The sequence below is a fragment of the Clytia hemisphaerica genome, unplaced genomic scaffold (assembly GCF_902728285.1).
Source record: "Clytia hemisphaerica strain Z4C2 unplaced genomic scaffold, Clytia hemisphaerica genome assembly, whole genome shotgun sequence".
NCBI lineage: Eukaryota > Metazoa > Cnidaria > Hydrozoa > Leptothecata > Clytiidae > Clytia > Clytia hemisphaerica.
The window spans coordinates 1,711,239-1,726,117 of NW_027103510.1; the positions used below are offsets into that span (position 1 = coordinate 1,711,239).

Below are 14,879 nucleotides of genomic sequence, written 5' to 3' on the forward strand. Positions count from 1 at the left end.
CATTCCAGCACCAAAGGCGCCAACGAGACATTCCCACAAGTCAACATTCTTTTAAAATGTTAACAGGGGGGAATGGTAATTTTTAGATTTTAGAAATTAAGTTTTGGTAACTCGATTTAAGTATATATTTTATCATTTATGAATGGTATATTTCCACAAGTTTTCGGTTAAATGAAAATATTTGTATATTGACCTTCTACAAATTGACGAAAGTAGTTCTAAATTTAGTACTTTTACGTGCTTACCCCCGTACTAATCTGCGCGCTTTGTATAAATCCATGATATCCCTTCCACGATGCGGAGATCTCGAGAAGGAGCCAAGAGAGAACAAGTAACATCTTTACCATCAATCTTACCATCTTTTACCATCTAAAGCCAGTCGGCAGCTTTTGCCATCATGTCAGCTGCACCACAAGACCTGACTGCCGAAAGCCAGAAAAATATTAAAGAAGAACATCAAGACGAAGAAGAAGCTCCTTCAACTAAATCTGGCAAAATTATAGGTGAGGTTACTTTAATTACTTTCACTTTCCTTCATTTCCTGTTCTCACACTATTTTACTATTAGCTACAATATCCTTAGTCATCAGAGGAGAGGTTCTAGAATTTAGCCCATAGGATTCTCTAACCAACAACCCTACCTTCTTTGGGCTGGGGATTAAAAGGGGTCTTAATGTTGGTTCTTCCCGGTTTAGGGTCTGGTAACTGCTGGTAATGTCAAAATATTGGAAATGGGTTTGGGTTGGTCAGGCCAGCATACTATTGGGGTCTCAAACCTTTGTTTATATTGCACCCCCTATTTAAAAATCTCATGGACCAGCATATTGCAGTAACCTGAGATCAGATTGTGATTGTTTTCTGCCCACCACGCTGAAGCTCTAAAGGGATGGGTGAAAACATCCAGACCCGATCAATCGAACTTGTCGAACCAATCGAACAATCAAACTAATCGAACTTCATCGAACTCTAAGATTTTTTAAAAGATTGTGAGTGTTAGATTAAGTTAGATCAATGTGTTTCGGTCCGATCAGTTCGATAAACCAATTTTGTTTGACAAGTTTGTGCTACTCCACCACCGTATATTAGCTTCTTTTCAAAGCCAAAACAACAACAACACACTCAATAATATTTATTGATATTTATGAATAAAATTATTTTATTAAACAATCTTGTATTTTATATGTAGCGAAAATGGGCCTACGGGCCTAATGTTACTTAAATATATAGATAGATAGAGAGGTAGATTTTCCTGTATCCTTTTAGCGCCAGAGGCGGTTTGTTGGGGCATAGTATTCCGCCACTCGGCTGCGCGCGAAATCACAACAGAGGGGCTACGGACTTTATTCCGGAAAGACAAATATCCGGGTACAATAAACGTTAAGCTGTTAAGTCGGGGGAACTGTCGAAATGGCAATCGTGTCGGCAAGTTAAAGTTTTTGCACGCGAGGGAAGATATGAAGATTTAATATCATTGAACTAATTGAACTGCTATAGCTTCAAAAATGGAAACATACACTCTGACGAATATGCAATCTTGAAATTGTAAGGACTGCATTCGTCTAAAAGGACTGGGGATGACAACAAAGTTGCATGATTGTGTTTATGAATAGGGTGGCGTATCAGTTTTTGACTTTCTGGCGCACAACAAGATTCTTGTTGTAAAAGATGTACAATTTTCAAGCGCCTTTAGAGGTTTACTGTGCGCGTTAGAAAATTAGAACAGCTGTTATCAGGTTAACTTGCAGTGGCTCGCACGTTAGATTTAGGAATGAAAACTACCGATATGTTTAAACTTTTCAATATATCTCCAGAACGAAAAGACTTTGAAATTCTGTAAAAAAAGTTCAAACTCCTAAATAATTTTACTATGTTCTGTGGAAAAATTGTACTGTAAGGCAACTACTTTTTTATTTTCTGGTTTACGGACATTTGGAGATGATCTTTTGGACCGGAGGATAGAAAAAAAATAAAAATAAAATTGCTCTTTTCAAACTTTAATATTGGAAAAAATTAAAAAAATATGTTTTGAGAAAACTTAAATACATTAAAGAATGTTTTTAGTAGGGAAATTGTGTTCAAGTTATTAAAGACCTGGACACTGACCCCTTTACTTGCCCTTTTTACTTTTATAAAATGTAATTTTCTATAAAGTTTCCTTTTATGGCTGTTCAGTACAAGGTCGGAAGAGCATAAATTAATAAAATACCGGGTGCGCCACAAAAAAGTTTCTCTCTTTAAAACTAATTTTCTAGAAATCTAAAGATTTTAAAAGAACCATTCCTACTTTACTGGAAAGAAGAAAGATAAACTTAAATTTTGATGGGTCATTTATTAAATTCGATTCATTAGATCAAAAGTTATGCTCAATTGAATAAAAAAGTTACTTTCTGAAATTGTTAAAAAACGTTGAAAATCGACCTATCAAATTAAACAGAAGCATAATCAATGATACATCATTATCCTTCGTTTCGGTCATTAAAAATGATAATTAGCTGTCTAAATGACCTTTTGTTATGTAAAGGAAAGTTAAATTTCAATAAAAGGCAGAAAATTCGTCGAAAAAGGCAAAAAAATCTGGTAAAATTCATGAAAATACATAAAATATTAGTTTCGAGGTAAATCCAGCCTTACATAGACTTTATCCAATCTAAAACCGAAAATCGGAGGAAAATTTCGGTAAAAGTAAATTCAAGTGATTTTGATGAAGATTTTAAACCCTTTCGGCCTTTCAGTCTCGAAATGTTATGTGTTTAATCACTGAAAAATGCTTTTAATCATGTAAAGGTTATTGCGATTGCCAATTTTAATATAGAAATTTGATAGGTCGATTTTCAACGTTTTCGAACACTTTCAGATAGTAACTTTTTTATTCAATTGAGCATAACTTTTGATCTAATGAATCGAATTTAATAAATGACCCATCAAAATTTAAGTTTATCTTTCTTCTTTCCAGTAAAATAGAAATGGTTCTTTTAAAATCTTTAGATTTCTAGAAGATTAGTTTTAAAGAGAGAAACTTTTTTGTGGCGCACCCGGTATTTGTAAAATCCAATTTTATTTTTATTTTATTTTTGCAAAGGAAACGTCGGTGATTCCGTAAACCAGAAAATAAAAAAGTAATTGCCTAACCATTAGTGAAATATAAATCTCCTGCATTTCCAAAAATTTTCTGATTTCCTGAAAAAAAAATCGATTTTCCTTGGATTTTGTGGGGGAAAAAAAACCGATTTCGAAAAAATTGGATTGACAGCTACGTGGCCCAGTGGTATAGACAATATGTTTTGTAATCGAAAACATGTAGGTTCGAACTGGTGTAAAGTATCAAAAAGTTATGAAAAAATCTCTAAGTCTCAGTGTATCTTGAAGATCTGGCTGTAAGTCGTGTTTTCTCTCAATCTTGTTTTGAAGTGAGAATTATTTTTTGTTCCAGATCACATGGAATTTTTGTCATCCAATCATATCGTGTGATTTCACTTTCGCTTTCTCTAGTCCAAAAAGACAGGGGATTTGAGTCACGTGAAGACATGTGATTTGAGTCACGTGAAGACATGTGATTTGAGTTATGTGACATCTGTCTTTAAAAACTGGTGCAAAATACAATAGAAATAAGCTGTCTACATGGTGTCAGCCCCCCCCAGAAATCTGAAGGGTACCTAGGCCAGGTTAGTAGAGGGGGGCTAATGCCTTGCAATTCTTTGGGGTTACCTATTCATTAAGGGTACCTAGCTGTCTTGATGGAGGCTCTGGGGGCTGGTTATATTTTCCAAATCGAATATTTCAAATTATTGAATTTTTTTACTAAACCACCCCAAAAATCATTAAGATTTTATGAATGACAAATAAACAAAAAGTGTCTGTAAAATTGGTTACTCACCATTTATCATAGTTGGACATCAACCAACAGGATCACTTCTTTATTTAATTATTCGACTAGAAGAACAATGTTAACAGCTTCCGGCCGGACGAATCTTGTATTGATCGACATATTTGTGATCCAGTGTTGTACGTAGTGTTGTAACATAACGTAACGAAACATAAGTGTGTGTATCTTGAATCTGAGACCAAATCAATCTCAAAAGTGTTTCTGCAGCAATAACATAATGTCAACAGAAGTTTAATGTTCAATACCAACAATATTTACACTATATACATTTGGCGGGTCTTCTTATTGACTTGGAAGGCCAGCTTCACCAGCCAACACCTTCATCAATAAGGCAGCAGATGCTGTAGATTTTGTTAAGCAATCTGCCAGTTGTTTTGAGGCAGGAACCCATTCAATCGTAATGAGTTTGCCTTGAATCATTTCTCGTAAACAGCAAAGGTCAATCATAAGACCTTTATCTTCAACAACTGTAGATGTGTGAACAGTGTCTCTCAGTGATTTACTGTCTGTTATACAAACAGTCGGAAATGTTGATTGTTCTGAATCGTAAATCTCACAGAGTAGTGCTTTAATTAATGCTGCATGTTCCACTGCTTCCTGTAGTGCAAGAGTCTCAGCAGCAAGTGGACTTTTCACAACACGTTTTACTTTCTTTGAAGTCCAGACGATTGGCGCAGAGTGTCCATTTTCACCTTTAATCAGGATAATGAAACCTCCTTGAGACTTAAATCCCGGAAGATTAGCGTGTGATGCGTCACTATAAGCATACAACGTTGACTTTGTAACATCACCAATATTAGGTAAGTGGATCTGAGCAGTTGAATTTTGAAGCTTTCGAAGATACTTGTTCGCTAATCGTATGTCATCTGTTGTACCATCTTTAACACGATTACTTAAATCACACGACGCAAAAGCTAAATCAGGGCGTGTTTGTTTTGACACCCATTGTATCTGACCAATTAAAGCTTTCAGTTGTAACTTTTCCTCTTGAGTAAGATTACGTTTTGATGTATCTTTCAATTCAATAGGTTGAAGTGTCTTTAATGTAGTCATTCTGATGCATTGCTACGAACTCTCCTGTCTGGTTGATGTCCAATCCTAAGTACTGGAAAGTTGAAAACGACTCTTTGCTTAAATCAAATGATTTCTGAACATGTGATACAATTTTCTCATGGAACAGGCGTGTTCCAGCGTAGAAGAAATCGTCAACATGACAACATAAAACACCTTGAAGCTTTCCTTTGTTTCTCCAAAAGAATAACGCTTGGTCATATTTGCTTCTTGTGGCACCAGCTTTAACTAGTTCCTCAGCAGCTTTAAGATACCACGAGCGAGGGGCATCATTTAAACCGTAAACAGTACGTTTTAATTTCCAAAGTTTTGAGGTATTCGCCTCTCTTGGCGGTTGAATGAAAACTTCGCGATTAATTGGACACCCTTGCAGAAAAGCAGCTTTAATGTCCATAGAGTGTATTTTCCACGAATTGCTCACGGCAATTGTTGATACGAGACGAAGGTTTTCCTTACAGATAGTTGGGGAGTCGGTACGAATTTCAGTAGTGATTTCCTCAAAACCACGAGCGACTAACCTTGCTTTCACGGTGTTGGTGTCCTTGTCAGATTTCTCGGTAATAACCCATCTGGTCGATACTTTCTCTTGACCTTCATTGTCAACCTCCTCATAGACATTGTACTCGATCCATTTCTCTAGTTCCTTTTGTTTAGCTGCTAATACTTGAGGGTTGTTACTGGAACTGTAAAGGACTTCTCCTTCAACTGGCTGCCATTCAATATTTTCAAAATCAACGCACTTAATAACACCCGACACTAAATTTTTAACATTAAACCAATGTTTATTCTTGCCATTAGCTTTTCCAGCTCGATTAACAGCGATAAACTTTTCTTCCTTATTGGTATCTGGGTCAATGAACAAAATCTGCTGTCCAATACGAGGAAGCCGAATTTGTTGAGAGTTACTTTTATTTCTACGATCAGTCTTTTTCTTATCTCCCACCGGTTGTGTTGTTTCAACTGTTTGGATCTCTGATATCTTTTTGTCAGGTTTAGGAAGCTTAGGCTCTACGATCGGGTTTTCAACTGGAATCATAACTGTTTCATTACTAACAATATCGATTTCGAATAGCTCTGGAATGGGTACATGTGGTTGTTCATCTTCATCTGGTACGATAAGTATTTCCTTTGGTGATGATCCCGACTTTTCCTTATTTGCTTTGGTCAAATGGCATGGACTTACTCGTAAAACATTTCCTCCGTGACGCACAACAACAACTTTTCCGTCAATTCCGATAATGGTACCTGGACCATGCCAATCCTTGTCTGAATTTCGTTTGTAATAGACTGTATCTCCATTATTAAACTCCTTGCTCGTTGTTGTTCGTGTTTGACGTGATAACGCTGTTTTGATTCTTTTACTGGATTCAGCTTGGATAAATGCCCTTCTAGCAGAGTGAAGAGCATTCAAATGTTCAGCAACAAGTTCACTTGACGTTTTCGTTCGAAGGGCTGGTAACTGAGATGTTAACGTGGACGGAAGATTTGGGTTACGGCCGAAGACTAACTGATTAGGACTGTATCCCAAGTTGTTGGACAAAGCATTTTTCGCACTTACAGCCCAAACAAGTGCATTCTGTATGGAGCACTGAGTGTCAGCAACAATTTTGTGGATCATGTTTCCTAGAGTGGCATTATGTCTCTCGACTACCCCATTTGACCATGGTGATTCAGCAGCTGTAGAAGCTATCGATACATCTAAAAGTTCTGCTACATCACGAAGCAGTTCATTGTTAAACTCTCCTCCATTGTCAGCAAAGATTGATTGTGGTGAACCGAAAAAAATAGCAACCCAGTGTTTCAAGATTTCGTCAACTATCACCTCCTTGTGTTTGGATTTGATGACGGACGCCGCAGAGTAGCGAGTAAATAAATCGATCATATGAAAAACAATGTACTTTTTATCGTTAATGGTAATGAACTTTAAATCCATTGCAAGGCAACCATTAAATTCTTTGGAAAGCGATAAAGATACGACAGGTCTGGCTCTGGCTTTTCGGTAACGGGTACAAATGTCACATTCCTCTGTAACTTGATCGATAAGTCTCAATAACTCGTCATCTTTGATTTCTGCATCTTTTACGATAGTTTTCAGTTTTGTGGAATCAACAGGATGTCCAAACTGTTTTATGTAGCTTAACAGCAATAGACTTTTTTCTCCTCTTTCGACTTTGTGTTTAAATCATTTATTGTAAGATATAACTCGATTGGTGCTTCAGGTGCGATATTACGATTGACAAGAATCTGCTTTGGCGAAATAGGAATACAATAATGTCCGCTTGAAGTGTGTTGAAGTTTTATCTCTGTACCGAAAAGAGTTATCGTGTCTTTAACAAAATCAAGTTGTCCACCGGCTTCCTTTATACTATGCTTGGAAAGTAAGAGAGGTACTTCACAGTCGACTACATCTGTAAGGATATGTCCTGGTTTTCCACCGATGTTAATGGGAATGTTTACTTTCTTCAATGATTGATAAACTTGACTAGGACCGAATTGATACGACTTCTTACTTTTTGTTTCTGTTACATCTTCGTGATTTGGTAACGAATCGAGATAGCAATTTAACCAATTCTTTCCGCATACATTCGAAGGGCACCCTGGATCAATAACTGCACAACTTAATGTTTCTGATACCATCTGCTCAAGAAAACATAACTCGACTCCACTTTCTTGCGTAAATAATTGAATTTTCAAATGTTGTAATGATAAGTCCTTTTTATCCGCATCCGGACAGTCACGATAGTAATGATAAATTGAACCACAAATTTTACAACGAGTAGGGTTTCCATTTTCATCTGGACAGTTTCGATAACGAGTTGATGGCTGTGCTTGAGGAGCGCGACTGTCCTCTTGACGGGATCCTCGATAATTAGCTCCTCCACGTCCACGATATCGATTACCTCGGAAATTTCGTCCTCGATTAGCATAATAATTGTTACGAGAATAATATGCTTGTTCATTTTCAACTAAAATATCTGACGTATCTTCAGTTGTTTTATCATCGGTCGTACACGAATCGTAAATAGCTTTAATCTGTCGTTTCATGTCATCATACTTCAGTTCTGCAATAGTGGCTCTGGCTAAATCACGTTTACTTTTTGGTAAATTAGCGTTTTTCAACAATTGATAAGCTAGTACTGGCGATGGTAACTCAATTTTATAAGTTTTCAGTTTATGATTGAGTTGTTCAAACTGATTGATATATTCTGCGATATTCATACTCGTATCTCTTTGAAAACGTTTCGAATTGTTCGTATGCAGTAAACATTGCCTGATCTTTTGACACTGCATAGAGTTCTCTCAATTTGGTTATAAGCACATCCAAACCCTCTTCGACATTTAGCTGTTCTTTCGTTAATGTTGCACATGCTTGGCGAACCTTTGGGGATAAACTGAGATACAACACAGGTCCCTGTTTTGTTTTAGCTAAATCAGTTACTAACTGCCACATTTCAATTTCATGTAACCAATGTTCAAAGTCTCCATCTTCGGAGAACGGGGGCAATCCATACTTTTGCCCTATCGAAACAACACCTGCCATTTTCAACAATTAACCACTTTAGTTTATACTTTTATAACAACCAAAGTTCATAAACTTTATCACACTTTAGTAACCAACCAATAATATCTTTACTGCAAACCACCGAATGCTGCTACCATGTAAAATTGGTTACTCACCATTTATCATAGTTGGACATCAACCAACAGGATCACTTCTTTATTTAATTATTCGACTAGAAGAACAATGTTAACAGTGTCAATTCAAAAAAATTTTTTTTGGCTGAATGGGGGTACCTAACTCAAAGCAATTTCTCAAGGGGACCTAAATTGCTGGGGGCACCATGCTCAATTGGGGCACCTGAAAAGTGGGCTGAAACCATGGTCTACCAGGTGTCATACTACTGGCTACAGTAACTGAAAGCAAACAATTGAAGCTGATGTTTTTGGTTTTTCTGAAGGACAGAAGGTATAGGAAGGTTTATTAAAGGCGGCTTGAAGCTGGGACTATTTATTTAAGAGATATGGGGTGATATTAAGCATTTTACTTAGAAACAATAATTCCATTGCCATCTTTGCCATGAGCGAGGGAGACATATTGATTACCTCTGCTGAAAAATTCCAGATTTAAACTGAAAACCAATTCTTGCAAGTCAGTGAAAATTTAAAAATGTTGGTTTTTGACAGTTTCTAATCCTTAAAAGCAAAATTTTGTAAAAGTTATGCAATCCATGCTTGTATTTCTTTAGGGTTTACCCATTCGTTGTCAAGATAATTTTTATTTTAAACTGATTGCTTTATGAAATAAAAAGACACAATAAAAAATTGATTATCCTACGCAAACAAGTAGGGAAATAAAGGCAAAAACAGGTCTGTACCTCTAGAGACCAAACAGTGGAGAGGATGTGAATTATTTAAAAGATGTATTTCCATAGTATTTGTCAAACAAAAATGCAATATAATTGGCAAATTTTGACTTTAGTGAGACACATTCTTTCTTTCACTTTGCTGGTATAGTTGTATGTCCTCTTACAAAACTTCATTGAAATTTTAGACCTGTAGACCCAGGGGACATTCAATCTGTAGCCTACAATCTGGACCCGTGCAGAAAGAAAATTTGACCACAATTTGGAAAAAATTAGGGCCTCAGAATTGAGTTTTACAGCTATCTTCCAATTCTGGGTGACGTAAGTTTTTTTTTTGCAAGACAATTTTCTCAAAAAAATTACACTTTGCGGGACATTTTCGCGAGCTAAGGATAATATTTTGCGAATTAGCCTCTTTTTACCTACTTTCCTTCATTTTTCAAAGAGCTTAGGTAAAAATCAATCTGGTTTTGAAGTCGCAAGGGACCATATAGTTGTTTGGATGTTCTTTTGAATAACTTATTACTCTCAGGTACCTAATAGCCGCGGGGCTGCTAATTAATTTTAGAAAATTTTCCACCCAGGACAAACCCCCCCTCCAAAAGTTCCCTCTTTTGCTCTGATTCTTCTGTATTAGCCTCCTTTTCGAAAACTTTCCACCCAATACATTTTTATTCCAACCCCCCCCCCCTTATTAAGTTTTTAAATTTTTTTCCACCCCCCCCCCCCCTGCTTATTCCAAGCCCCCCAAGGCTATTAGGTACCCAAGAGTACTCCAGCAGATATTTTTTAATGATAATGTGATATAATTGATTTGTCTTTACAACACAGCTGTTACCTAGGTACAATATAATTTATTCTGTTTGTACTAGCTGGAGTAAATTGCTATTTGATCGACTGTCGTGTTCTCCCAAATGACTTATAATAATGGAAAACAAAATTAAACCCATGTACATACTATTTGCCAGACTTTTTGTTTACGTAATCTGTCCATAGTTCGGACCCCCCCCCCCTTTTTCTTAAGGGGGGATGGCACCTTCCAAAAAAGTGAAGAAAGAGTCTTGTAAAATTTTGCTTTGGCATTGCTGAATACTGACCTGGATTCACAGGGCTGCGAAAGTTATTGAATTCCTTTTCCATGGAATAACACAAGTTGGCAGCTAGGCGACTGATTACAAAAGTTGCAAAGGAATTAAAAGGCCTTACTCTTAGGTGCCAAATAAACGGGCCCCCCCGCTTGTTAATTTTTCGATTTTTTTCCAACCCCCCTGGACCTTATTAGGACCCCCCCGTTTATTAATTTTTGAAAAAATTCCCTGCTATCAAAAGGAAAGTTAACTAGATAAAAATATAAACAAATGACTGTCATAAGTTCTGAAGGTTAAAAAGAGTTCATCCATTACCTATGACATATGTTTCCTAAAGGAAAAAAGGATAAACTGAATTTTCAGGTGGGGGTTGGGCTGATATGAGATTTCAGGTGGGGGTAACCCTATGTAGGTGGGGGTGACCTTTTTCAGGTGGGGGTTGGAGGGGTGTTGCCCACTATGCTTTTTAGGGTTTTTTTAAGGTCCATTTTCCAACCCCCCCCCCCCCGGTAATTAGGTCCCCCCGTTTATTTAATTTGAAAATTTTTTCCAACCCCCCCCCCGTTTATTCGAACCCCCCCCCCCCCCCCGTTTATTTGGCACCTAAGAGTATGCTTCAAAATTAAGTTAGAGTCCCTCTAGCCCCTGGTCCACCCAATATAATTTGACAGACTCTGTTTGGCTCTGCTTGAGATGGGAGCTATTCGGTTAATTGTGTCGCTATTATTATCAACATTGAAATGCCTGCAGGGATATATTCATAATTTTGCCACAGTCCGAAGAGTTAGGAAGTCTTCCATTTTAGCTGCTCAGGGTCCTATTAGCAAGGTTGAAATTTTTTGCAGGACACATCCTGCGTATCTTTCAGCTTTGGCTGAAGGAAAGTGCCGTGGGCAAACAAAGGTTGAGGAAAATCCTTTTATTTGACATGTGATATAACTAGCTACGAGTCTCACTCGATACAACTTTCGGATTTCACATTAGTTTCTTTTTCTTAATCTTCTACTCTCTTCTTTTTCAGCCGAGAATGTCTCTGGCGTTGTCAAGTGGTTCAATGTTCGTAACGGTTATGGATTTATCTGTCGCCACGATACAAATGAAGACGTTTTCATTCATCAAACTGCTGTAAAGAAGAACAACCCAAAGAAGTATTTACGTAGTGTTGGTGATGGAGAGATCGTTGAATTTGATGTCATGGAAGGACAAAAAGGCTTAGAAGCCGCCAACGTTACAGGACCAAATGGGGAACCAGTCCAGGGTAGTAAATATGCACCCGACAGACGACCACGAAACCGTGGATATAACCGCGGTCGGGGACGTGGTCGTGGAGGATACATCCGACGAAACAACTACAATGACCGACCAAGATCAGAAGGTACTGGAGAAGAGAAAAGCGACAACGAAAATGACCAAGACAGATCTGAGGCTGATGAACGACCAAGACGATGTAAGAACTTTTTCTCATTAGTAAAAAAGGTTAGACAAGTACAATAGTTGACTTTTTGCCCAATGTGTTTGATGAGAGAACATCACTTATGATTTTTACTGACTTTAACACTAATGGTTCGATGTAGTTGAAAGATATTAGTGGCTGACGCACTGAGTTTCACCTTGCTTTCAAATGATGTTTTTTCTCCTTAGCATACAGAGGTCGTGGCCGTGGACGGGGCAGAGGACGTGGTCGTGGACGAGGTTATTCAGGACGTGGAGGATACATTCGACGCAACCGTGACGACGACGGTGAAGGTTCAGAACACTCACAAGACGGCGATCGTCGAGGAGATGACGGTGAGCGACGTCGCGATAACAGTGATGGTGATAGACGCCCACGACGATTCCGCAGACGTCCACGGTAAGAGGCCTTTATTTATATCTTTGATTCAAATAGCTGAGTTCTCTGAAGTAAAGAGTGCAAGTCTCGGTAACGCTTTTTCTTCCAAGACATCCTCCTGAACGATGCTTGTTCTAGGATTTTACACAATTTTTCAATATGTAATGTCTCTTGTCATTACAGACGTCCACCACAGAGCTCCGGAGACGAAGGTGATCATCGCGACCGAGGTGAGCAAGAAGAACGCGGAGACCGCGACAACGAACGTAGAGACGGTGATAACGAACGTGGAGGTCGTGGCGGACGCCGTAGACGCCCAAGACGTAACTTCCGTCCACGTAAGCCAAGAGGTGAAGGCGAAAACTCAGAGGGCGGTCAATCTGAACGTCAAGATCAACAATCTGAACGTCAAGATCAACCTGCAAAGGACGCCCCACCCGCCCCCGCTCAAGCTTAAAGCTGTAAAAAAAAACTCGAGTAGTTTTTTCAACCGTTGCGTTGTTTCATTCATATTAATCGCAACTTTACGAACTTATTTTTTCATTCCAAAATTCATATTTAGTACGAAGGTGATTTTCCAACCTGTTAGAGAAGTAACCGAATATCCAAAAAGTTTCCATCTATGATGTTTTGGAAATAACACCAACATTGTTGATTTAGAACTTGAACTTGTAGTTTATATAAATGGTGTTCATTAAGAACTTTTTTCATAAATTTACGATCTATATATTATAATATTATATTTTTTCCTGCACTCTTAGAGATCGGGTAGTGCTATTTCAAAAATTCTTGTAAAACGATATCTACGTCATTTTCTTTACACGATTCTTTGATATATTTTGACGTATGCAAGCCAGCTATTTGTTGTTCATTTAAGATCATATATGCAACCATAATCTCTTTCTTATCTCTTGTTTATTGTCTATCGCCGACCACCGGAACTTTAAAGATTTGTTTTGATCTCTTTTTGTATGAAGGGATTTGAAAATCAAATCGTATTTAAAAATTTTTAATACCTTTTTCTTTGGCTCAATATTTGTCAGAAAAAACAATTTAGAAAGAGCTTTGAGAAAAACCCATGAAAATTACTTATGCCGTTAAGCACCCACGCCGAAATTGAATAGTCTCTCAAAAGGGTACACAAACGATAAATAGGCAATGAAGTTTCTGAAAGGGTCCTAAAATTACGAATTATAGCTATTTCGACTCACAAGGTCATAAGGTCTCGTAATTTATAGTTTTTGGCTTAAAAATGGAGGAAATTGTCCCTCAATTACAGCAAAACTCTCGGCGACGATTTTCAAACTAAAGACATAGAACTATCATCAGATAGAATAAATACAAGCTTTTTCCCTCAAAATGAAGCATGTCTGTAAGGGGTCCTATAGCTGCAATGGGAATTCTATTATACGCGTGTAATAATAATTTCATTTCTTTGTTGTTATCGTATATTAATTACATATGTTCACATGCTTGATCAGATTCTTTTGAATTCTCGAAAATTATGATTAATAATTTGATTATTTTCAAATGGAAATTTAGGGCACATCGGTCCCATCAGTAAAAATAAAAATTATGTATTCGAAATCAGCTACTTTCATAAATTCATCAGTGGTGAAAACGCAATTCTTAGGAAAGAAATCTAGCTGTCAAGTTTTCACCTAAATTAGTCATTCCTTCCATGTAGATGGGAATTCAGATTATAGTTTTTGAAGTGAAAATTGATGAAAGCACTGAATTTCAACTCCTAAAATTTCAGATTATATTGTAAGCTGAAATAGATTTGTAAAATTTCGAACATTTTTTAAAATGAAATCTTTCTGAACTGAGACAAAATGTAGTGAAAATATACCCTTATAAAGAGATTTTTATCCATGCTTCAGATTTTGAGAAAATGTTTTTACGACCAATAAATCACTTTTAACAAAAGGAATCTGAATAGACGATGACGCAGCCAAAGTAAGATGTTATTCTATCTGATAACAGTTCACCTTAATGGCATTAATTTTCGCGGATGACTACCCTAAGAGAAGAAATTTTGGCGAGCCTATTTGCCAATTTCACTTTGGGTGCAATTTGGTGATTTAATAAAATTTCTAAATTTGGCGAGAATTAATTTTGGTGAACGACCCACTTTGTTGTTGAATATTTAAGCTTAAAAGGATGAAAAGGGTTTTTAGGAGGATAGAAACTAGTGTGAAAGAAATTTCTTCTCGTTTTCATACTATTTTACTGCTAAACGCATAATTAGCGCTTCTTCGATGGCGGTAAACATGTAAAAATGGTCTTTTGACACTCTTTGGAATTTTAATTCGAAATAATTTTGCGGTTAATAACAATAATAAAGATAATAATAATAGTAACCATAGCTTCTTCAAATCAAATTATCAATTTACGTTTTTAAACTGATGTGAAAAACCTAAGCTTTTTCGATCAAATACACCTCAGGGTAATTTATGTTGCTACTATTTCGTACGAGATGTACTCTTTTTTATGATTTATAAACAGGAAATCTCTATCTCTATTGTACTTTTGAATTTATATAAGGAAAGAAATGAGATAACAATAATAATAATAATAAGACCTTCTCAAATTTCCATTGGGACTCTTTTTTTTCCCGCGGATAACAACCAAATCCGCGAT

General features: G+C 37.0%; 1 protein-coding gene across 1 annotated transcript; it reads left to right on the forward strand.

Annotated features, from left to right (window-relative positions):
- The first annotated feature begins 254 nt into the window (after positions 1–254).
- Positions 255–13,132, forward strand: LOC136799131 (Y-box factor homolog). The gene is made up of 4 exons (XM_067055819.1): positions 255–503; positions 11,427–11,852; positions 12,047–12,257; positions 12,420–13,132. Exons 1-4 carry the CDS (start codon positions 398–400, stop codon positions 12,691–12,693), a joined length of 1,017 nt encoding a protein of 338 aa, XP_066911920.1. The 5' UTR covers positions 255–397; the 3' UTR covers positions 12,694–13,132.
- Positions 13,133–14,879: the final 1,747 nt, after the last annotated feature.